Raw genomic sequence first — 23,105 nt, 5'->3', positions numbered from 1 at the left:
GCGTCCTTCATAACGATGCTACATCATCACCCAAATCTCCAGTCCCAAAGGCTGGTGGAGCAGGGAAACAGAGCAATTGGTAACATGGAGAAACACCCCATGACCCGAATGAAGAGGAAACTTCTGTTATGATGATCTTCTCATTAGAGACAGCCTTGGCAAGCAGGTGATCAAGAGAAGACATCTGCTGCTGCCTACCCCTCCTCTTCTCTGAGCAGCAGAGGTGGGTGCTAGCCAGGTGCCCACCCCATCTCCCCATCAACACAGTGTCAGACTGTGCAATGTCTGTGTCATCCCAAGCACCAGGAGCTTGCAGAAGCACTCAAGCCCTGGCATCCTTTCCTCTCTCCGTGCAGCAGAGACCACAAATGGATCAGGGTGGCTGAGACACTGATTTGGGGTCAAAAACTCCATGGAAGCCACACTTGTTGGCTGTGTGACACCAGCCAGGAAGACAGGACTCATGCTCAAGCAAGCCAAAGTTCTGGTGTCCATGAGCTGGGGAGGCTTAAGAGCTCTCCCTGAGCTTGCACAGGAGTTCCTTCAAGGAAACCCCTGGTCTGCCTTGAGATCAGCAATACAGCCCTGCAAAATTATGGCTCAGCACAGTTGATTCAGTCGTCTCATCATACAGATGGATGGCAGGCACCAGTTGCTGAAGGATAAAGGCTTTATTTATTACAATAATAATTCTCTTTTCTTTTCTTTGCAGGGCATCCGCTGAGCTCCACGTGATGCCATGCAGGTACGTGAGTCCCAGTCCCCAACCCAACACGTCGGTAACACTGACTGAAGATGCTGAAAATATTCCTCCATGTCTCCCAGGGCTCAGGGCTGGAGCAACCTCTGCTCTGCAGCCCCTTCAGCTGCTGCCTCCAGGTCGGGCTCCTCCAGGTCCCCATTGAAGTCCATGAACACCTGCAAGGCACCATAGGGGAAACAGCCCCATTATGGCCTGGGACTGACGGTACTAATGCTGCTCATGGGATGGCTTTGTTTTCTGTACACACAGTTTCTACTTCTAGCCTATATATTTTTTTTTTCCCCAACAAGGCATATGTCATCTTCTGTACTATATTGTGAAATACATTTCCTATACACACAGCTTTCTCACACACAAGCAATTCAATCAACACTTTTCTCTAAGAGATCAGTATCAGTTTGTCAGTTCTGGAAGTTATTTCAAAATTAACAGCAGGATTTGAACTTTTTTGGGATAGCTTTGCATCCATAGAACATCATTTCTCAGGAACAAATTCCTGACATTTCCATTCTAAACCAACATACCTGTTGCAAAGTGTGCAAAGACAAGCTGTACTCCTCAAGCTTGAAATTCTGTTTAGCTGCAGATCAATGGAGAAGGCATCCTTAAATACAAATCCATACAAACAATTTGAAAGCAATCTTCATACTGATTTATTTATTTCCTTGTACCTGCTTCTAGCTTGGAGAAAGCCTGGGACAGAGGTAGTACATCTTCCTTTGGTATCTTGTAGGTGAGCAAGGAAGAAATCCTGAAAAAGTAATAGAAAGTGAACACATCATCATGGTGAGGGCACCAAGGTTTAGGTGTGCTTGTAGGATTCCTGCATTCTTGGCTGAATGACTGAACAGGGTCAGTGCATCCCAGCATGTGTCCAGGACCTTTTTTGCCGAGCTGCGCCAGGGAAGAGGTGCACAATTTCACTATGGAGAGCACCGCTTTGCCCCATGTCCTTTGGTTTGACTTCCAGGATGTAACTCGTGCCAAACTTCCTTCTCATCTCCTCAGGGGAACCGATGTACCTGCAGAGGAGGAAAAACAGCACTCCAACCATCCTCAGCAGCAAATAAAGCAATCACAGAATAGAAGCAGCAGACATACATCCTCTTATTCATTATATTAATTACGCTGCTATAAAGGCCGTGTCCTTGGAAAACGGTGTCCATTACACACCTGGGAGACCATTGTCTTAATAAATAAATGTAAATGAAGACTGAAAACCAATGTTGCATGCTGCTACACCAGTGCTCACCGCAGCTGCCCTGCCACCAGCACAGCCACGCGGTCACACATCGCCGCCTCCTCCAGGCAGTGTGTGCTGAGCACGGCTGCACACTCCTTGCTCCTCACAGCAGCCTGGATAGCTTTCCTGGGAACAGAGGGATCACAATTACCTCGTGGAACAGCCAAAGGTATAATAAAATCAACCCAGAATGGCCAAGGAATAATTAGATTTTGAGGGACACAGTCAGTGGGCATGGTGGGGATGGGGCAATGGTTGGGCTTGGTGATCTTAGTGATTTTTTTTTGGTCTAGTATTAAATAGGAAGGTGGGTGGCCCTGCATGTGGCAGAAGGGTTGGAGATTCATGATCCTGGAGGTTCCTTCCAACCCTGGCCATTCTGTGATTCTGTGATTTTGCAACCTTACTGATTCCACGATCCTATGAAATAATAAGCCCATGGTTATTTGAAAGGTTTCATGTGTCCTGCTTGAAGATGACAAGTGGATGCTAACTGCAATTCGTCACGTCAACAACAATCCAAATTTTACCATTCCAGGTAAAACTATTGTAGAAAAAAGACAGCAAAACACTAAGCCTGAATGATGGAGGGGAAAAACTACCTCTATTTTTTTCCTCACGCTCTGAAGTAGAGGAGATTTTTATCTTTTCTGCCAAACGCATGGTTTCAGATGGAGTCTACTCAGATTTTTTTTATGGTTAAGATTCAATACGAATCTTGGCAAAGATGGCAAAGTTGGCAAAGGCTTACTGCCTGCCTGATGAGGAATCTGGTGAGTGATACCCAACCCCTGTGCACTGGGGTAACACAGATGACCGCAGCCACCAAGGAGCCCTTCCTTGCCCAGCCATTCCTACACCAGGCACTGCTCACCACAGGCAGCGCTGCCCTGCCTCGTCCATGCCCGCCGATGGCTCATCCCAAAGCATCACCGTTGGGCTTCCCAGGATGCTCAATGCAAAACACAGCTGGAATGGGAAAGACACATAGCCAGGTCAGCGTTTAAGCTGCACTAATGCACTGAAGATGGTGAGTCACCTCATATGTTTTAACCCATGTCAATATTATAGAAGCTGAAGCTCTTGATTACAAAAAAACAGAGGAACAGGGATTCAGTAAACCCACCTTGTGTTCTGACTTAACATTTTAATCTCCCAAACTAAGCTTTACCAAAACACACACATCTGCCAATGATCTGAAAGATATTTTCCATCCTGACTACAGGCAGATGCAAACCACGGGGCATGAAGAGGTGATCACCCTCATCAATCTAATTGTGATTCACGTTTATTTAGTGCACAATGTGGAGAGGTGAGGGAGTGGAGGATCCTGCCAGGATTGAAAAGCCATTGATGCAACCATGCCATGCCAGGCACCCACTCCCTCCAAAGCCTTGGGATCTGCCATCAGCACACCGGGTTTCCAGAAATTGTAATTCAAGACTGAATTTCAATCAAGAAGAAAATTGCTTTGTTGTGAAACAAAAAATATCAAGTTTTACAACACCCAGGAGTGTGTTCTGCTCTCACTCCATGTGCTCCTGAGCTAGAATGTGTGCATCACACTCAAGGCAAGAAAAGCAGGTCCTGCTGAAGCACCAAGAAGAAACCTAACACAGACCTTCCTGGCTTCTCCAGCAGACAGCCTCCTTGCTGGGGTTTTTAAACACTTCTGGAGGTCCAAGGCCTTGGCTGCACTGCGGGGATAGAAAGGAAAAATGTTGACATGACCGTCCCTGTGTACTGATGCTACAGCCAGGGGTGCTGAGGAACCAGGGGCTGACAAGCAGCCTTCAGCTGATGTGCATCACTGGGGGTTACTTAATGATTCTACTCCTAATTTCCAAATTTGTTACAGAAATTCAAAACTGTAAACGCAGCTAATGCAAGAAGTAAGGTGCTTTGTCTTGTGCCAACCAACTGTTAGCAGAAAGCCTTTTCCTGTCTGATACCTCCAGAGAGAGGAAACAAGAATCCTTTGGCTGCGTACCGGCTGATGAGCACAGCTGCATCCTCTCCCCTCACCCCTCGCACGGCAGCGTAGGCCTCCAGATGCTGGAGAACGGTGAGGTCCAGCCACAGTGGGTCCTCCTGTGGGCAGCAGCCCAGCACCACGGCCCTGCAGCCCTGCAGCAGCACCTGCAGAGACAGTGCCCAGCTATGGGAAAGCAGCGAGCCCTTTGGAAATGCCACTGTTTTCTCCTGCGCTGCAGGGAAGCAATGTGGTCCTCAAGGAAAAGGAACCAACTGTCATTCCTGTGACCACCCCCCATCTACCACAGCTTCTCCTCACCCAGGGTGCTGTTTGTGCAAAGCCAAATGGTGTTTACTACCATCAGACTGTGGGGAATAGCACCAGTGTGAAACCATCATCGCCCAGTAACACTTTTCTCTTTCAAATACTCAACCCCGAATCTGTAATAGCAATGGTATTTCCCCCCCACCATATGTCATTAATCATTGTGTGCATAATTAAGTGATGGGTTGTTACTGGCTCAACCCTGCTCACATTCGTTTTCAATTTCCTGGTTTTGCAAGGCTTTTCAGGGAGCGTCGTTCCTTTTTAACATGTCAACATTTCTTGCAGTGCTTAGAAACTATCAAGACAGATTTCAAATCCAGCCTGAAGATTTCGTGTAGCTCAAACCCTTAAGTCTTTAACATTGATTCTGATGAAAGTAGAACGTGCTCTGCGTGCATCAACACCTCCTTCTTACTTCTGTCCATGTGCAAAGTTGCATGCACACAAATCCCCTGAATTAGGGGCTGCATTGCCAGCTTCTCTTACCACAACCTTCACTTAGGAAAGCATCAAGGCTACCCCCGCTGCCTCAAAGGAGCCTCCTACCTCCCCAGCAGTCACTGCTATGTCTCCAGAAATCATGCGTATAGTTGTGCTCTTCCCAGCTCCATTAGGTCCTAACAGACCTAACACCTCTCCTGGAACAAATGTGCAACAAATGTAAATGGTGATGATTGTTATTAAGACCTTGTCCTCTAGGAGCCCAGCAATCCCTCAAAATACAGTATAAGAATGTATTCATTAAATGGCATTTGTTAAATTATTCCAGTAAATTGAAGCTCTGATTGGCGGAAGAGGATATAATCATAGAATGGCTTGAGTTGGAAGGGACATGAACCCTGCAGTGCTGCCTGCATTGGGTTCTAGAGGGGATTCTAACAAAAACAAAGTCTCCAGTTGACCTTTTCTATTGGTGGGAAGGCACAGCAAGGTACTCCAACCTTTTTTAACGCAAAATGAAAGATTTTTGACGGCAACTTTCTTCTTTTTCTTAAAGATGGAACAGGCTTTCTTGTCTTCATACTCCTTGCGCAGACCATTGACAACGATAACTGACTCCTGCAAGACCAAGACCACAGCAGTCCACAGACCAAGCAGGAATAGAAACTCTCATGAAACACCTCATCTGCTCTCACCATTAAGTAATACTGCTGGAAGAAACCACGTGCCCAGCTCACCTCAGGCTGCAGGGAGCTCGCTGCACTCCGTGCCCGCTTCCGTTCTGCCTGCACCTCGGGGGGCTCCTGCCCTGGTGGGTCACTGTTGTGGGGGGGGAGGGCTCTTCTCCATTGGATCCTGCAGGCAGGGATGGGGTCACCACACAGCCCTTCTGGAAATGCTCAGGTTTACAGGGCTTTATGAATTTATTTCACGGGCAGCACCAATGCAATACCCAGCACGGTTTATTTGAATTTGTGCCACAGGTGGCAATTGTTCATTTTCATTTTTCATATTTATTTGCAGGGCAAGAAAAATTAATTGCACTGGCACACATGAGAAAATAAAGGTCAGCTTCAGTTTGTGTTTCACCAGTAATATTGACCAGACCCCCAGTCAACACATGCCAATTACCTGGTCACATAAACACACTGGACAGGATTTTGGAGCTGTTTCAGCATCCAACAACTACCTGAGTCCCATTCCTTTATATTTAACAATCAAACACTATTACAAGTCTTCTCCCATGTGATTTGGGAGGTCTGTCCCACACTTCTGGTGACAGATAAGTGGTTAGCAGAAGATTTTGGTCTGATTGAACTTTAGGACAAATCTGTCCTGTAGAGAAGCATCTACTGATGCTTTTGGGAAGGAGGTAAAATGTTGGATTTCAATTTGTAACTATTAATGTAGATGGCTACAGTGAAATGTCCTAAAAGCTCCGCAATCAAACGTAACCAAAAGAGCCCAGATCACATTTGCTATTCTTTCTAGGACACTGTGTTTCAATTGACCTTCTATTGCAACACACTGGGTGGGTGTTTGCCTGGATACATGCTCAAGGAAATGGAGCAAATCAAGCCTCAGATCCATAATGACCTAAAGGAATAAAAATTTCCTTCCTTCATTCTCAATTTCCTCCCCTAAACTGGTTAAAACTGAAAATGTGGGCTTTGCACACACTTTGCAAAATACTTTGGGGCTTACTCATCCCGTTCCACTGCCATCAGGGTGAGGCAGGCTGGTCCCACCTGGCACAGCCCTGGGCCTGCCCGTGAGTGGCATGCCAGCTGCTCCCAGTGCACCCAGTACGCACCTGAAGATGGGATCACGTTCTGCAACTGCTTCTCCGTATCGTATCTCCAAGCAGCACAGCAGAAACCCAAAGAACACACTGTGGATGTAAGGCTGGAAGATAATAATGAGTTAGGTTTGCATGGAGAAAGGTAACAACACAATTAATTTTAATTATAAAGGGACGCTTGGCCCCACAGTTTACTTCAGCTATTGGAAAGAACAAATGTTTTCATCTCGAATGCAGATCAATTGCCACAGCCCTGACTTTACACTGCTCCAGTTTTGGTTCAGATAATCTGCACCTTGACAGAATCTTGGAGGCATCCTACAGGATCTGAAATCACATCTTTCTTTTGAAGATGCAGCATTAGGCTGATTAATTAATAACATCTTTCACTTATTGCCTGAAGTCCACTTAATTCCCTACCATTTTTCCACATATGTTGCAGCATGTGGGAGTCCCATGAGACAAGCCTATGATTACTTCGCTGTACCCCCCAACAACATTCAGGGTGAAACTTCCACCACATAACCCATGATTTATTAGTGGCAAGACTTTTGCAAACTCAATGTAAGTCAGAACAAGCATCTATTCCAAAATAATTATCATCAAATTGTTCCTTACTGCAAAGACAGCAACCAAGATGTCACTCCATTTATCACGAAGAAGATTACTACTGGAAATAAATGATAGGTGCTACAAGAAAAAAAACAATATCAGTCAGTTAGAAAAATTGCCAAGCACAGTGTATCTCAGTGCAGGTGTGTGAGCTGTAGGGACTGACCTTCCCATCAAGTAAAGGATCAATAAATCAAATTTTCTTGATCTCTTCCCTCACTCCCTAGCCCAGAGCTTTTCTTATCCCATTTTCTTTGTCTTTATCTTCTGGGCAGTTGGGGGCAACTTTTGATTCTACTGGCACATGCACTTACTCTTGTAGAGAAAATCAACCAGCCCAGGAGTGGATATGGGGGCACCAAAGTGGAGAAGATGTAGAAGAAAACATAGCTGTTACTGAACATATGGAGAGTGAAGTTCACCTGGAATAAAGCAGAAAAAGTGTTTCCAATATTTATGCATCCTGTTACTAAAAACTAGGCTGCTTGTTACTGATCTGGGTTATTCTGTTGAATCTTAATACATTCAAAGCGAAACCTCAAATGGCAAGGTGTGTTATCAAATGTTACAGGGGGAAGATTCCCTCCTCTTACCAGAACGAAGACAAAAGACCACAGGTAACGATTGGTTCGACGCTTGCGAAACATAAAGGCGATCAAATAGACGAGGAAGATGAGAGAAACTCCGTAACCAATGGCACTAAAGACCTAAAGAGAGAAGGATGTCACTGGCAAGGAAATCGATGTGGATACACCAAATCCCGCTTACAGCGGTTTGTTTGGTTAAATTACTGAGTACATCAGGATCAGCCAATCATGGTCAGACGGTGTGGATGAGGGAGGGGGATTTTCGCACCATGGGCAGGATGATGAAAGCCTCCATGGGGCAGATGCGGTTGAAGAGCAGCACGACTATGAACATGAGGCACATCAGGGCCCAGAAGAGTGGGACGTCCACCAGTGCCTGCCCACACCAGTATGCTGAGGGAAAGAGCCCCGAGACCCGCAGCTGGGCACGAGCCTTTTTCTGTGATGGAAAGGGGAGAAGGAGGAGATTCAGCAGAGCATCAAATGCCACTCCTCCTCATCCTTCTCCATTGCCTTTGCTTCTCCTTCCCAGCTGAGCATTCCTCTCTCTTCCAAATTCCTTCAATTCTATCTTAGTCCAACTGTTGCTAAAAAGCATACCATTCTCAAGGAAAAATGAAAAAAAAATCTTTCTGACTCCCAAGTCTTTATTGATGAAACACCCAAATAGTTCAACTAATGTACAGGGACACTGTGTTTCCATTCATTTCTCCTTGTGCAAGACCACTTTCAGAGCATGCCTTTTACCTTGTAATCCTCCACGCTGCTCACTGCAAAGTGAGGAGGCAAACCAGCAGCCCAGATCAGCATGTAAGCGACACTGAGGAAAAAAATACCACGGCCTACTTCTGGGTTTTCTGCCTATGGAAGAGAAATTCAGAAATCATAATCAATAGCGGTCTAGAGAAAATTAGCAAGCTTGACATTCATAGTACGGCTAAATACACAAATGAGCCATAGGACAAGTATGTAATCACAGTAATCCCTTTGTGCTGAAGAACACAAAACAATAAACAAAGCATTTACCATCTTAAAATTTGCAGGAGGTATTGGAATTGCTGTAAACAGTTGAGGTTAGGCAACACATTTCTGATGCTGAAGCAAATTGAAAATACTGCTGCTGTAATCCTACCTTATCAACACATAGCATGAGCTTGAATGTCATGCAGTACCGAAACCTTATTAAGAAACACCATGGTAGAAATTTACAGCAAATGGCCCCAGTATTTAACGTGCCCATTGAGTGGAGCACAGACCCCAACCAATCCATGGAGACACTGTGGTCCAGCCAGTCTTTCCCCTATAGCCCTCAGCATTTTGGCCATTTCAAGTAACTTCCAACACTAATTTGGCAGGATGCTCACTCTAGAGAAGGGATGGCTCCAGATGCGGATCCGTGCTGTGGAATTGAAGAGCCTCAGGAAGGTGTTGCTGAGGGTGTTGATGAGCACAGGGAAGCAGTTGATGGGCTCCGCGCCACACATGAGCGTGTAGTGGTGGTACTGAAAATGTGAGAGGGAAAGATGTCAGCTTTGTGCCTGCGTGAGCTTCGAGAATTGTGGAGGAAAGCAATGAAAAGTGCAGTCAGTTTTATTAGAGACGTGGCTGAGTACTAAGGGGCACCACGAGCAAAGCAATGGGTGGAAATCATGACCTATGGAGAAAAGCAGATATGACTTGCATTAATACTTTTCTCCAAAGATTGCCATGATCCTGGCTTCTCACCATCAGGATTACTGATAATATTTAATGCGTCAAATAAATTTTCTCCTTTGGCTGCTCTATTTCACTGCATCCCATATAAACATAACATCAGAGAATCCTATTGTCATACAGGACAAAAGAATAAAATAACATCCTTCACCTTGCCTTCCAGGGATATCTTTATAGCTCCATTATGTTGTGGCAGGCTTGTGATGTTTTTCTCGAGAGTTATTTCTGGCATTATATTTTGAATCTTCAAAGCAGCAATGAAATCCTCTATTTCTGATCCTGAATTAATGTCAAGAACACAAATTAGAATTAGGTTTTTAACACAATCAGTTTTTTTTATAGACAAACTCCTGCTTGCAAAACCAAACAATGCTAAAACACTCATTTAGAATCTGAATCAATTTCTATTTCCTCTGTTTTTCTTTCATATTTGAACGAAACTTGTTAGACAGCACATTTCCATACTTCATGTATTGTCTTTTTAAAAAAAAATTAGCTGATCCATGGTTCTTTTACATATCAGCTACTCATTAATGACCACTAAAATTGGATTTGTGTCCACTCAAAACAAAGCACCCCCCAGAGCCACAGACCTATAAAGGACCATGCAGAAAACAGAAGGCAAAGATGCCCTATCAGCTCCAAGAGCACTCAGAGTAATGCAGAACGCCAATCAGCATCATGTGCTCTTCACCTGTGTCATTGAAGATGAGAAGATTTGTTGCCTTGCTTTGAGTTTGAGTGGGAGGCTGAGCGGGAAGAAAATACTTGCTGGCTGTCAGTTCTGAGATGGATTCGTTCCACAGATTGAAACCAAAGAAAAACATGAGCATCTGGATGATAAATACTCCAAACAACAGCAATCTAGATGGAAAAATAGACCATGAGTGGCTCCAGGGAATTGCACCGTTAAGCACTGGTGTGATTCATGTAGCAAAATCAAGAAGAAATTTAAAGCTGGGGAATGTACTTAAACAATTCAGAGCTCTATCAGGAAGTTCTGTTTTTATCACTGCAACTTTTACACAACCAACACTTACTTCTCAGCTTCCAAACCACTCCAGCAGTTTTTAAGCTTTCCCTCAGTCAACCCAGGGACCAAAACCTCTGCAAAGCCCTGAGTCACTATAGGGGCTGCAGGGCTCAGTGCTTACAGGGACCGGAGAAGCTTTCCATCGTGCCTCAATCTGTAGAAACGAACTCTGGCCACGGCGAGGACCTGCTGCCTCCAGAGCTCCATGCCACTTGCTGCTGTGTGTGCAGGTTCAGAAAAGCCCAGGAGGTTCTGGTCGCTCTCCTTCAGGTTTTCTGCACGTTCACCATGACAAACACCATTATCCACAATGAGCTTCCAAAGCACGTGTTTTAAGCACAAGCAATAAACACGGGTTTTCAGTTCTGAATAGGAGTGCTTCTATTTTAGTCAGAGAAGACGAAATGGCAGAGAAAAAGGCCACTGAGTAATTAGAATTAATTTATGTTGGTAAATTGAGAGTGGCTGAACCTGAGCTTGTGTGACCACACATGCAATATCTTCCCTGGCCTTGGGAACTGCCCTTGACTAGATTGTCTCTTCCCACCTCCTGCTCCAGGGAGGATATTTCCTGCAAAACCTTTACAACATCGCTCTTTAGTCCTTGTGTTTAGAAGCCTGTGGCAAATTAAGCCTGAATCATTCAGACTTCTCAGGGAAGTTAGCCGTTATCAAAGAAAATCTGAACTTTTATACAACTGCAACTCTTGGCCTGCCAAGAACAACGAAACATCACATTCAACAGAAACTCATGCATATTTTTTTGAACTGAAAACAAAATACAAACGCTTGATCTTGCAGAAAGGAATCAGTGCTTTACCTCTGTGATCAATATCTTCCTTGCCTTCCAACTTCAGGAGAACATCTGCCAGGGTTGTCCTGCTGACCTCGTAATGAACAACGCCCAGCAAGAGGCCGTTGTCGAGGTGGCCAAGCAGATCTGTGTGACAAAGTGAACCAGCTCAGCCCAACACCTGGGCTCCCTCAACATTCTGATCTGGCATCCCCTTACAACCTCGATGCAACGGCAGGCTTTTGTTACCTGGGAAACTCTTGGTGTTTTCCAGAGGCAGCATGTAACACAGCTCATCCCCATCCCGCCCTTTGAGCACAGCATTGGGGATGTACCGCCTGACCAGGGATGATGCAAGCCCAGGGTCACACTGATCATTTATGCACATCCTGTTTGTATTAAAGAGTGATTGCAAGAGTATTAAACAAAAAAAAGTGATGCATGCTTCATCCATTTAAGAGACAAAGCCAGCAGTTATTCTTCAAGCCATAGGGAAACCTCCAAAACCAGGCAGCATTTCAGTGGGAATTATCCACAGACATCTGCCGTGCCCCTGGTTTTACCAAGCATGCAATAAATAGTTGAGGTGAAGAATAATGATCCTGGCCAGCACTGCTTAACCAAGAGCACAGAAATTTAAATCCAATGAAAAGCAACTTTACATTAAAGCCACTGTAAGTCACTCTGGCACCATAGAGCACGTGGGAGCTGCTGTTCATTCTACTCTGGTCCCCTTTTGGCTGCAAAGGAGGTTGCAAAGTCATCTTAGCTGCATGCTCAGAGCTCTCAGGATTGGGTCCAAAGAAAAGCAGCTTGCTATCCAAGGCAAGATAGACTTGGCAGCCTCAAAAGACTCCTAAAATGGACTGTCAAGATTTTTATTTCTCTGTATGAAAACACCATACAGACATAGACTCTATGAGAAAATACATCAACCAGAAGCTTTTCATAAAAAGAGTGATGACCAAAAAGAAAAGGATTTCACCTTAAGTGATAGCCAATTCCCCATTTTCTCTTCAAGTACAGAGATGAGCCAACGCACTGTAATCTCCCATTTGAAAGGAAAGCTTTCCGATCTGAGGAGGTAGGAGCACAGAGATTTAGTGGGGGTTTACAACAAGGCAGTAGTCTGACCTTAGCTCTGCTCTTTCAGAACTCCAGAGATGCTTTTATAGTGAAGTCAAGAGGAGTAGAACCAGGCTAGTCTCCTGCTTATATATTCTTACAAAATTCCCCGTGCAGCCCAAGATAAATAAAGAAATGAGAAAGATACCAATCCAAGAAACGTCACTAATTGGAGTGGGTGCTAAGCCTATGGGAGTCTTCACCCTCATGCAGAGCATGAGCAAGGCCTAGGAAGGACACCTGGGGCAGAGGATGAGCCTTTGCTCAACTGCAAGATTTTGTGGTTGCTACTGGACAAAACCCAAACAAAAGTGCAGACAAAAGTGCAGAACCCCCAGGGCAGGATAGGGAATCCCCAATTTCCACACTGCAGAGTGAACGTCAGGGCTCACCGGCACAAGCATCAGCCTCCTCCACAGACTGTGTACAGATGAGTGTCACACGGCCAGCCCGGCGCTCCGCCAGCAGCTCCCACACGTGGTGCCTGGAGCAGGGATCCAGCCCCACCATTGGCTCGTCCAAGAGCAGCACCTGCAAGGTGAGAGCAGGTGTCATGCATACAAGCCATTGTGTTGGCAGGCTTTGTTCCGTGCTTGTTGTCCTCTCACCCAATAGAACACAATGCGTCCTCAAATGCTGGCCATTTTTTATTGAGCTTTCAATATTTTTACCCTTTCTATGTGAATATGATTACCATTTTCATTTAAAATACAGTTCTCATTCAACTGGATTCCTCATTCCTTCTGGCAGCCAAGTGAGTCAGGCTTTCAGAGCACAAGGGCAAAGGAATACAGATGTCTGCATACCAAAACTGTGCCTGTGGAAGGACTGGTGCCTACCTGGGGATCCCCTAAAATTGCAATTGCAAGAGAGAGTTTTCTTTTTTGTCCCCCACTCAGAGAGTCAGCGTGGACATCCTGAAGGTCGGTGAGGTCCAACTGTACCAGGACTTTCTGCACCTTGAGAACACATGAAAACAAGAACATGCAGAACTGGTCATATTCTAATTTATACACAGTGCAGGAGAAGACAACTTCTGAATTTAATACTTACATGTTTTTAAATGGATTCGCTGCAAGAAAAATACTGCAAATCTGAATTCTGACTCTCAGGACAATAGGATAAGAAAGAATTAAAAACACATCTCTAAATTACAACTGTTCTAATTTCTGCAGAACAGGTTAATGTGAGAAAGTATTATGAATGTAGCCCAACAAACCGTGTGATAGAGGTCAGTGATTCCTACCTCTTGCTCTATTTCTTTCCAACGAATCCCCTTGACGTGAGCAAAAATTCTCAAGTTTTCCTTCACTGTTAAGGCTTCAAAATGTAAATTTAATTGTGGGCAAATCCCAACCAATGCCTGAATTCCTTCCATATCCTGTACTTCAGACACGTTGTAGTTGTAAATCACTGCAGAACCTGCACATAGGAATAAATGAAACAAATGTCATATGCAGTATATATAGAAATGTATAGCTGACAAAATAAAACGTATTTCCCAAAGATATGCAGCTCATGGAAAACATCAGGACATCTAGAGGGAGAAATAACCATCCACATGTGCTCACGCACAAGAGAAAATCCACGAAGCTCAATGCTGAAGGAGCAATCTGTGCTTACAATAGGCCGGATTGAAGGACTGAAGGAAAAATTACTTTTTTGCGTATTTATGCTTGAAAACTAGAGAGCTTCTCTTCTTCTCCAGTCATTACCTGCTGAAGGCTTGGAAAATCCACTGAGCACATTCAAGAGGGCAGTTTTACCAGACCCACTGAGACCAAGCAATGCAGTGATCTGACCTTCATAAATGCTGAAGGACAAACCTAGAAGAGAAACACGGCACAATTAGGGTGGAAGTGTGCAAGGCTAACAGACTTTTGCCTGTGGCTTACTGCTGAGTGTGATAGAGGGACACCATCTCTCCTGACACAGATCTGAAAACATGCGCTGCATGTAAATAATTGAAGAAAAACATCGACCTTGTTTTCTGCAAGGTTCATAACCTTTTATTTTAGCATGACTCAAAAGAGAACCCACAGGAAGAGAAGAAACCATAGCCTTTCCAGTTAGGGAGACTTTGCCATCCCATTTCCTTTTAAAAAGGACTCATTTGGGATTTTTGTGGGCTTTCTTTTTGTTTTGTACTTAATATCAACCTTTGAGACTGCGCTGATGTTTTCAGTGTGACGTCAGTTCTTGTTAAACAAAGGCATTTAGCAAACATCTCATGGCTGTGCTATGACATTGCCAACCACTGGCATACCTTGCAGCTGGCAATGCACAAATGCTGGCAGAGCAAGGCCCAGCCAGTGACAACAGCCCTGCTTCCAGCTAGGGCCCAAAAAATGAGTTGTGTTTGCCTGGATGAATTTACATTTTCACAGGGAGGGTTGGGAGGTGATTTCACTCGAGCCCGCAGCTTTCAAGGAGACTTCTGCCATTGCAAAAAGCAATAAACAGTAATTTTCCTGGAGTGAAAAGGATAAGGTAACAACCTTGTAGAAATTTGCCAGTGATTTACCCCAGCAGGAATAACTGTTGCATAATGCATTTTAACGGTGCTGGAGGCACAATCAGGTACATCCAATACATTTCAGAACAGCTTGGGTTCATTGCCAGTGAAAAATAAAATTAAAGCCACTACTAAGCCAGCTCTTACCTCTTAAAGCTTCGGTTCTCTTGCCCTTCCTCTCGTATATTTTTCTAATGTTGTATAGTCTAAATGAAAGATAAGCAAGCTATTAGTAATGAATCGCACCATTTTGGCAAGGAAGTAACCTTTGAAAACTGTGGGAAGAACACTTTTTGGCCTCTTCCCCACGCTGGACCTGCCCAACAGCACCAAGGGTTGGATGAGCGCATCCCCAGATGTCCCTTACAACCCCTACGGTTCTGTAATTCTATCTGAAGGAATCACTTTAGATAAGTTCTAAGCCATTCCCCAGGGTTTTATGGCTGTGCTCACACCGTGCAGAGCTGCTCTCCATACCTGATGGCCTCCTTCCCCTCGAAGCCCTCAGGCATGGGCTCAGTGTCACAGCCAGGGACAGGGATGGGGTCAGGCTGGGTGCTGCACTTGCTGCCCTGCTGCAGCCAATATGATGGCCTGAGGAAGAACAGGGGGGGATATGGCACCCCATATTTGCCTAAATAGAAACAAACAGAGTGAAATGCAGCCCCCACACTGCTACAGCTCAGCTTCTATAAACACCACAAACAGCTCTTGGGCAGCAGCAGCATATTGACAGTGCAAAAGGATGGGTAATTTTAGACCAGCACAGAGCCATGGTGGAAGTTGTCAGGTTCCTTTCGAAGCGTGCTTTGGAGGCCAAATTATTTAGCTGCATGCAGCCATCTGCTGGGAAACAGGATCTTCCTACATCTTTTTTTCATGAGCAAGATAGCAAACCCAGTTGGCAGCCCTCCATGGCACAGTCTACTGCTGCTAAGATGCTGCACCACAACCTGGCCTGCGCAATGCTGCAATGCCTTTCTTCTCTTCCATGCAGATAATGGCTTCCTCTGCTCCATCCCATTGCTCTTTTGGCACCTCTCCCCTGACGAGGGGGCAGGATAGAAGAAAATTGAAATTTGTTGTTTTTCACGTATGTTTCTACTTACCAGGCAAAACTTTATCAAAGTAGATGGCCAGCAGCAAATACAGGATGCTGTCCAGGATCAGCATGCTGTATTGGTTAAAGAAAGGGTACAACTCCGTTGCAACAGTTGGTCCATATTTTTCTAATTTTACAATCTAGGTAGAAAAAAACAAAACCAAAACCAAAACAGCACAAATCAGATGCAGCCCTTCCTTTAGCCAGAGATACGTCATGCAAGCTACAGCTGTGTCACATGGCCTTTTGTTCCCAGGAAGCCCATCCACTTGTGATGATGGCACTGTTTCTTTGACTTAAAGACCAGAAGCATCAGAAGGGTCTCAGTAGAGTGAACTTGGACTCTTGCAGAGGTCTCCTCAGCAGCAGTGCAATGCCTATGATATTGGCTGGGGCAGCAGCTGGACACATTGCTGCTCTGCAGCTCTGGGTGCCCACCGGCCACATCTCACTGCTGCAACAGCTTTCCAGAGATGGAAACTTATGGTGTGTTCAGCTAGTAAAATTCCTGCTGACCAATAGCTAATATCTACTTTTTGGAGTCATGTTTTCTTCCTGCAAAGCATTTAGGGTGTAGGGGCACAACTGCATCATTACAGAGATGCACATCACATATAGCAGATGCAACGCCAGGTGGCAGAAGCTGTGTGTGCTGCAAGCTGAACGCTCCTGATCAAATGGCTTTGTTTTGAGCATACCTTTGAGATGCCAGCTGTAAAGGTGTAAGGACTGAAGAGGTTAAAGACCCATTCCAAAGATGATGGCACTTGCTCAAACAGTGTCATGAAGCCCAGCGAACCAAAGACGATGTGAAGGAAAAATCCCACAAAACTGGTAATATGAGGCTGCTTTAACAAGGAGCTGAGCATGAAACAGAAGTGAATCTGCAACAGAGATAACCAGGAGTCAGCAGGATGCATTTCTGCTAGTGATTAAGCAAAAATAAACCACCACCACCAACAACAACAAAAGGTAAAACAACCCACAACATGGGAAAATCTGGGGTCATCTATGGGAGTGATACAGCAGCCTACAAACCGTACAAGAAAATCAGGTAATGGAGAAGTTTCTGCTACATTCTTGCAGCCCTAAACTCTGCAGTCGGAGTGCTAGATGCTTTAATTAGGAACTGGAAAAGTCACTCATCGTTTAAAAACACAAAAGCAGACTTACCGACGCAATGCCATGGAAAAAATAAAGGAAATATATTTCTGAAAAGCTGCGGTCTTGGGTGACCTCTCCAACCGTGATTGCTGCCAGCAGACTTGACGTTATGGCGATGTAAATGGTGTACAGCAGGCTCCAGGACAACCTGCCAACGAGTCACAAGAAATTCCCTTTTCATTGAAGCATGGGACCTCTCAGGTTGGAAAAGGTCACCAAGCCCAACCTCAACACACTGTGCCACTGACCAGAAGGCGATGTCCTGTAAACCCATTGCTTTCATTAACACCTTGAGCTTCTTTTTCTCTCTGATAACTTTCACTGATAGAAAGTACATATAAGGGGAGAAACACAGCACGCTGTAAATGGTGAACCAAATGTAATTCACTTTATATATGGATTTGATCAAGGGTGATTGCAGACGGATGCCGCTAATTGATTTCATCTCTTCCCAGACAGAACGGTTCGTTTTCATCTGAAGAAAAGAAGTCAGCCATTAATTTTATATTCTGTAATGAAGCAGCCAATAAACAGCTTTTCACAGGCTTGACAATAATTAGTATTTCAGAAATGACGTTACATTTAAAACTGGTAAATTACCAACAAAATTTGATATCTTTTTGTAATAAACGCTAATGTTGCATTTGAGCACAGGCATGACCTACAAAGCAGATGGAAAAGGAATAGAGCAGAAGTTGTAAAGCAATTATAGCATAGCTAAAGGGCAGGAGCTTTACTGCTCTGTAAATACCGTATTTGGAGACGATTATCTTTTCATGATGGATGGAAGAGTTTATCACTGAAAAATGCAGTTTGGTCCATATTAAACACCTCACATTTATTTTTCGAAATGGACCAACGTGATAAAAATAAAACCTCAAAGATAAAGATTCTGGCAATGGTGTTTTCATTCATTTTACTTCAGATTTTTCTATAAATGTGCAAATATAAAAGGGAAAAAAAAATAGTTTGGCAACAAAATAAGTTCCACACCTTTTAAGTCTGGAAATGGGCTTCCAATCTCTAAGTCAGCAACAGCTCACAATTATTCCATATGTTTGGTTTTGTTGTGTTGTTTTTTTTTTTTAAAGCAAATATATGAATAACTATGGATAAACCATGCCTTCCATCATGCCCATACCTCTATGACTGCTGCATCAATGCTGGACTGAATGGACAGGAATCCTCCATACCAGTACGAAGGAATCTTGCAGTAGGGTGATGAGACATTGTAGCAGGTATCTAGGGGAAACAAAGAAAATTAAGTCTTATGTATGTATATATTTGTATATATTTTTTATACATGCGTATGGTTGAAAATATGTTTGACCTGAGAGCCAATCAACCCAAATTAAGCCACCAGCTGGTGGGCATCACCTCTAGGAAACCCAGAGCAGTGGGCACAGCTGTGGGGAGCTGCTGACTGCTGGGCATGGCAGAAATAGTCTCACAATCTGTTTTCCAAGACATTTTTTTCTTTCTTTTTGGCCAGTTAACCAATGAACTCACTTGATGTTTTCTCTGGAAATAAGCTGAGTTTTTGTTTTGCTTTGTTACTTCTAGACTCTAACTGTGAATGCATTTGGTCAAAGAAAGAAGTGATTTGGATAGAAGTGTGTGCAGGTTGATGTTTTAAGGTATTAAATGCGTGTTAGAAGTGCATTAGTGCACAGTGTGCACTTCCACTGCATGATCCAGCATAGAAGGGAGGGGGACAGCCAGGACTTTGGATAATGTACACGTGCTCCTCAAAAACACTTTGACATTGTCCTTAAACTGCAATTAAAGTATTTCCTTTTCACATACAGACCTGATCCCATCTGAGTGCCATGGCAGCAGAGATCCATCTAAACTCATTTCAATATAAAATCACTGAATGGTTTGGGTTGGAAGGAGCCTCAAAGATGATCTACTTCCAACCCAATTGCCACAGGCAGGGTTACCAACCACTAAATCATGTTCTCTGGTTTCATTCATTCCTTTTACCGATGTGTTCAAAGGCATCAACGGGAGATATCACACTGTAGCTCTGAAATCTGAGATGGTAGGAGAAGTCATCCTTAAAAACAACACCGATTGCATCATACTTAAAAATGCCTCTTGCTGACAGGTTTTTCTCATTTACAGCCTCTTCTATTGTTATACCTGGTAATAAACAACACTGATCAGCAGTGAGACAAGAGAACACATCAGCCACAATGTGCACTCACAGAGCAGTGTTCAAACCCTTTTTCCTCCCACCACAATGAAGGCTGAGGTGCCCACGGTTGGGATCTGTGCAGCCTCCCATCTGCACCGAGAACACGAGCAGCTTTACCCTTCAGCACAGAGTCTGAGGCCACTCTTCCCATTATTTTCCTGGTGGTGCTGGTTGCAGGTGTGTAGATGAGCGTCGCTTCCTTCACCCTGAAGGTGGGGTCATCCAAACGCCCAAGGAACTTGTAAGGGATTTCTTGTCGCTTAAAATTGTAAATCACACTTGATGATACTTGTATTATTAAGAGAAGAATTGCAATGGTGATCCATTCCTAGGTGAAAGGAGGGGAATACAGGTGAGTGGCAGTGCAGTGATGTGGAGTTTGGGAGCATTGGGAAGTGCCTGGTGCTAACTCAAGGACTTCTCATCATGCACGGATCCACCCGCATGGTCCAAAGCATTTAGACACAAATGTAGTCTTTCCATAAACAAGCTATTTCATAGGAGCCGTAATTTTAAAATATGAGGACTGTGGCAAGTGAAGAACATGTCCTAGCACAGGAGCCAATGAGGTCAGCCTATAATCTTACACCAGCAATTGTGCGTTGTGCACTGTGTTCTAGTCAGCGTGGAGATGGGATCAGCAACCAAAGCAGCAAGCTGGCCTTGTATCAAGCCCTTGTTGTAGTGTCACAGGAAAAGCTGTAACTGAGGACATTTTTCAGAGAGCCACGTTGCCAGCTGAGGCTCCTCATGTATCATCTGACATAAAAACAACGTGATGTAAAAATACTCGGTAATGGAAATCCTAAATTTCCTTTAGAAGAACAGACACTTGCCTGGAAACTTTCTGTTTTCTTCCTCCACACCAGCAGAATGTTTTTCCATAAGAGAGCCCAGGTTTGCTGACTAATTTTTGAGGCTTTTTTAAATGCTCTCTGCATTTTCCCAGCTAGGATGAGAGACAAAACAACATCGTTCAGAATGATAACAGATAATCAATACATTCACTTGGCTAAACTCCACTTTGGAGAAATCCAATAACATGTCAAAAGTCTAGAGCTTTCCTACATTGGGCAACCAAGAAGAGATTCAAAGGAAAGAGTGTGAAAGCATGCAGGTGAACATGGAGCTGCCCCTGTGCAGTCACAGATGCATCCCACGCCATCCTGAGATGCTCTGTTGGAGGGACTTTGAGCTGGTTCTGCATCTACATAAGGCTGACAACAGAAAAGTCAAGGGGAGAGGATTAAGTGGCAGATGCTATGTAGCAAGTTGTAGATCTCATATAGCCAGAGTATATCATTAAGAAAACACTAGTTTGTGCTTTTGTGTCCTCCTAAATACCGAGCAGGGAATTCTTGGAGTTGAGGAACATTAAATCCAGCTCCAGCCACGTGGCCAAATAGCAAAGTTTCCACAAAGCAACCCTCTGTGGTGGCTGGGAGGGAACCTCAAACAGTGTTTTTGCATTTAAACCCTTTAAAACAGCAGAAACCAAAAATTAAAGCAACTTCAAATGCACTGTGCTCTTTTCCCCTTGGACATCATTTCCTGATTTCACAGATTGGACAGCTGGAGTTCATAAACAATTCTACGACTCTGTTCACTGTTTATGGGAGAATTCAATATTTGCAGACTCCGGGGTAACGGATCCTGTTTGCTCCCCAGCTATTGGCACGGAGCTCATCTTGAATTGCTGTGCCTGGAGTTTTCTTTGGGATCCCACACCAGAGCTGACTGCAGGAAGGGGTTTTGAGGAAGGGCTGCAGCGCTGCTGGCTCCCTGCACGCACCCTCATGCACCAGAGTGCAGAGGTGAGCGCTGTGCCCTCCTGCTTGCAAACATCTGCCAACAGAAACCTGCAGCCAAGCTCTGCACCGCCCTGCCTGATAAATAGGGGATAGACTTGCACTGATTCTGCTCTCACATGCAGCTCTTCAAAGAAGTTATTTTCCTCTAAAAAGCTCATAAAAACGGCTCTAAGCCCAAATTTAAAACCTCCCTGAGAGAAGTGAACTTAGGGAGTCCTCCCTGGAGAAGCCTTCAGTGGGGATGGAGCCAGGCTCAGCTGAGACGAGTGCTGCATCAGTGGCAAGTCAAAATCCATGCAGCCAGAAATGCAGAACTTCATCGTTCTTCTGCTTTCTAAACATGTTGGTGCGAAGCTCAGTGTTGAGAATTGAGCTGGAAAGCACCGATCTCATGCTTTTAGCGTAACACTATTGAAATAACCCTGAAAAAACTCAATCATGGAAACACCCTGCATGTGATTTTTCACTTACAAAACAGCAATACGAAGCTCCTCACCTGGCAATGGACTTTCCATCACAACAGTGTCTTCTGCAGCTCGTGGACGTCCGGGCTCGTCCTCTCCTTCAGTGCTGGATGGACAGGGTTGGATGCTGCAGAGCTGACAGCCGTGGCTCTCTGCAGCCTGACGTCAGCCTGGGTAAGTGCTGACCCCACTATGAGCACTCCTACAGCAGCTGGAAGCATCAACACTGCATATTGCATTATATTATTTCATTCAGAAGCGTACATGGGTTGTAATATCATACTACATTCCTGGTGCTTGCAACATGTGCAATCACAAGGAGTCAACAGCACTCTCTCCTCTCTGGGGTCAGCCCTGTGCCCCGGATGCGATTTTCTTTCTTGCTTTTCTTCTCCCCTTTGTTTTCAGTATACGTATAATTTGCTTCCACTCCTTTTAATTGCTTCCCCAGCAAAGTTGGGATCAAGATTTTTTTTTTTTTTTAATTTTTTAAATAGCTTTGGCTATTAAATAGCTAATGGATCTGCATGCCAAATGGTGAGGAGATCAGATAAGCCAGGAAGTCCAAATACATAGGAAGGGTATGTAGTCACATGACCAATCACATTAAAAGAATGCAATTTGCCCATCTTAGAACAGCAGTTCTGCAACTGATTGGCAGAATTGAGCAAGAGCACAGAAGCAGCCCAGCTGTTGCTTGACACCAGGCTGCAGCTCTTCTGCAGCTGCTGTAGTGCTCACTGCAAGGAGCAGAGCACACTCCCGCATCCCATTGGGCAGCAAACTGCAGCCAGAGGAGGCTGCTCTTCACTGTGGGACAGCACAGATGCACAGCTCGTTCTTAGCTGACAACTGACACTGACAACATAACACAGTGATGCACCTGAGAGATCCCCTATACAGGGTTGCTGCAGGGCCACTTCATTACCCAGTGCACAGCAGAGCCCAGGCATTCCTACAGGAACAGAAAATGCATTTAATGCTGAAAGGACCTTAAGTGAGCTCACCTTTGGGTTCCCCGTCCTGCACAGTGCCGCTGCTGGGCTCCTGCTCACAACAGCTGAACACAGCTGCACCTCCAGTGCTGCTTGCAAGTCTCCCAGGAGCAGCTGGATGGAGTTTAGCAGTGCCAGGGCTGGTGTCAGTGCCTGTGGTACAGGGATGGGGTGGGAGCTGCAAGTGGGAGGCTCAAAGCAATTCAGAGCAGGGAAAAAGGAGAACTGAAAGCTCCAGGGAACTCGGACCGTTGAGACATTCAATGTGCTGAATCAGGAGCATTCGGAAGAGCTCTTAAGAAAACAGTACTCGGAAATGATCTTGTTTTGCAGCTTAAAAGAGAAATAAAAAATGGCACGCTGCCCTCGAGACACCACTGAACACAAACTAGTGTGGAAACTGAGAACTTGGGCCAAATTTGCATTAACAAACGTGGGGTA

At 44.7% G+C, this 23,105-nt stretch overlaps 1 protein-coding gene across 1 annotated transcript; it reads right to left on the bottom strand.

Moving 5' to 3' along the window:
* Window positions 1–659: 659 nt before the first annotated feature.
* Window positions 660–22,926, bottom strand: LOC125702117 (ATP-binding cassette sub-family A member 9-like). The gene is made up of 40 exons (XM_048965015.1): window positions 22,677–22,926; window positions 21,702–21,895; window positions 20,231–20,343; window positions 19,512–19,722; window positions 19,181–19,339; window positions 18,336–18,436; window positions 17,443–17,669; window positions 17,204–17,342; window positions 16,729–16,914; window positions 16,038–16,170; window positions 15,406–15,562; window positions 15,076–15,134; window positions 14,129–14,239; window positions 13,660–13,835; window positions 13,253–13,372; window positions 12,806–12,944; window positions 12,274–12,364; window positions 11,538–11,677; window positions 11,316–11,435; window positions 10,617–10,770; window positions 10,157–10,326; window positions 9,614–9,741; window positions 9,114–9,251; window positions 8,497–8,610; window positions 8,018–8,188; window positions 7,756–7,869; window positions 7,477–7,584; window positions 7,169–7,240; window positions 6,563–6,654; window positions 5,487–5,604; window positions 5,250–5,367; window positions 4,855–4,946; window positions 3,997–4,145; window positions 3,628–3,703; window positions 2,881–2,975; window positions 2,016–2,132; window positions 1,645–1,785; window positions 1,435–1,514; window positions 1,288–1,343; window positions 660–918 (listed from the first exon to the last, which is right to left on the bottom strand). The coding sequence occupies exons 2-40, from the start codon at window positions 21,718–21,720 to the stop codon at window positions 829–831; spliced, it is 4,794 nt and encodes a 1,597-aa protein (XP_048820972.1). The 5' UTR covers window positions 21,721–21,895; window positions 22,677–22,926; the 3' UTR covers window positions 660–828.
* Window positions 22,927–23,105: the final 179 nt, after the last annotated feature.

This window comes from Lagopus muta, chromosome 18 (genome assembly GCF_023343835.1).
Source record: "Lagopus muta isolate bLagMut1 chromosome 18, bLagMut1 primary, whole genome shotgun sequence".
Classification (NCBI taxonomy): domain Eukaryota; kingdom Metazoa; phylum Chordata; class Aves; order Galliformes; family Phasianidae; genus Lagopus; species Lagopus muta.
This window is presented reverse-complemented; position numbering and strand designations above follow the sequence as displayed.

Excerpts from the sequence above, each read along its gene's own strand:
- LOC125702117 (XM_048965015.1), bottom strand. Across the intron at positions 19,340-19,511 it reads CTCAGACTCTGTGCTGAAGG|GTATAACAATAGAAGAGGCT; the intron begins GTAAAGCTGCTC and ends GTTTATTACCAG. Across the intron at positions 5,605-6,562 it reads GAACGTGATCCCATCTTCAG|GATCCAATGGAGAAGAGCCC; the intron begins GTGCGTACTGGG and ends CCCTGCCTGCAG.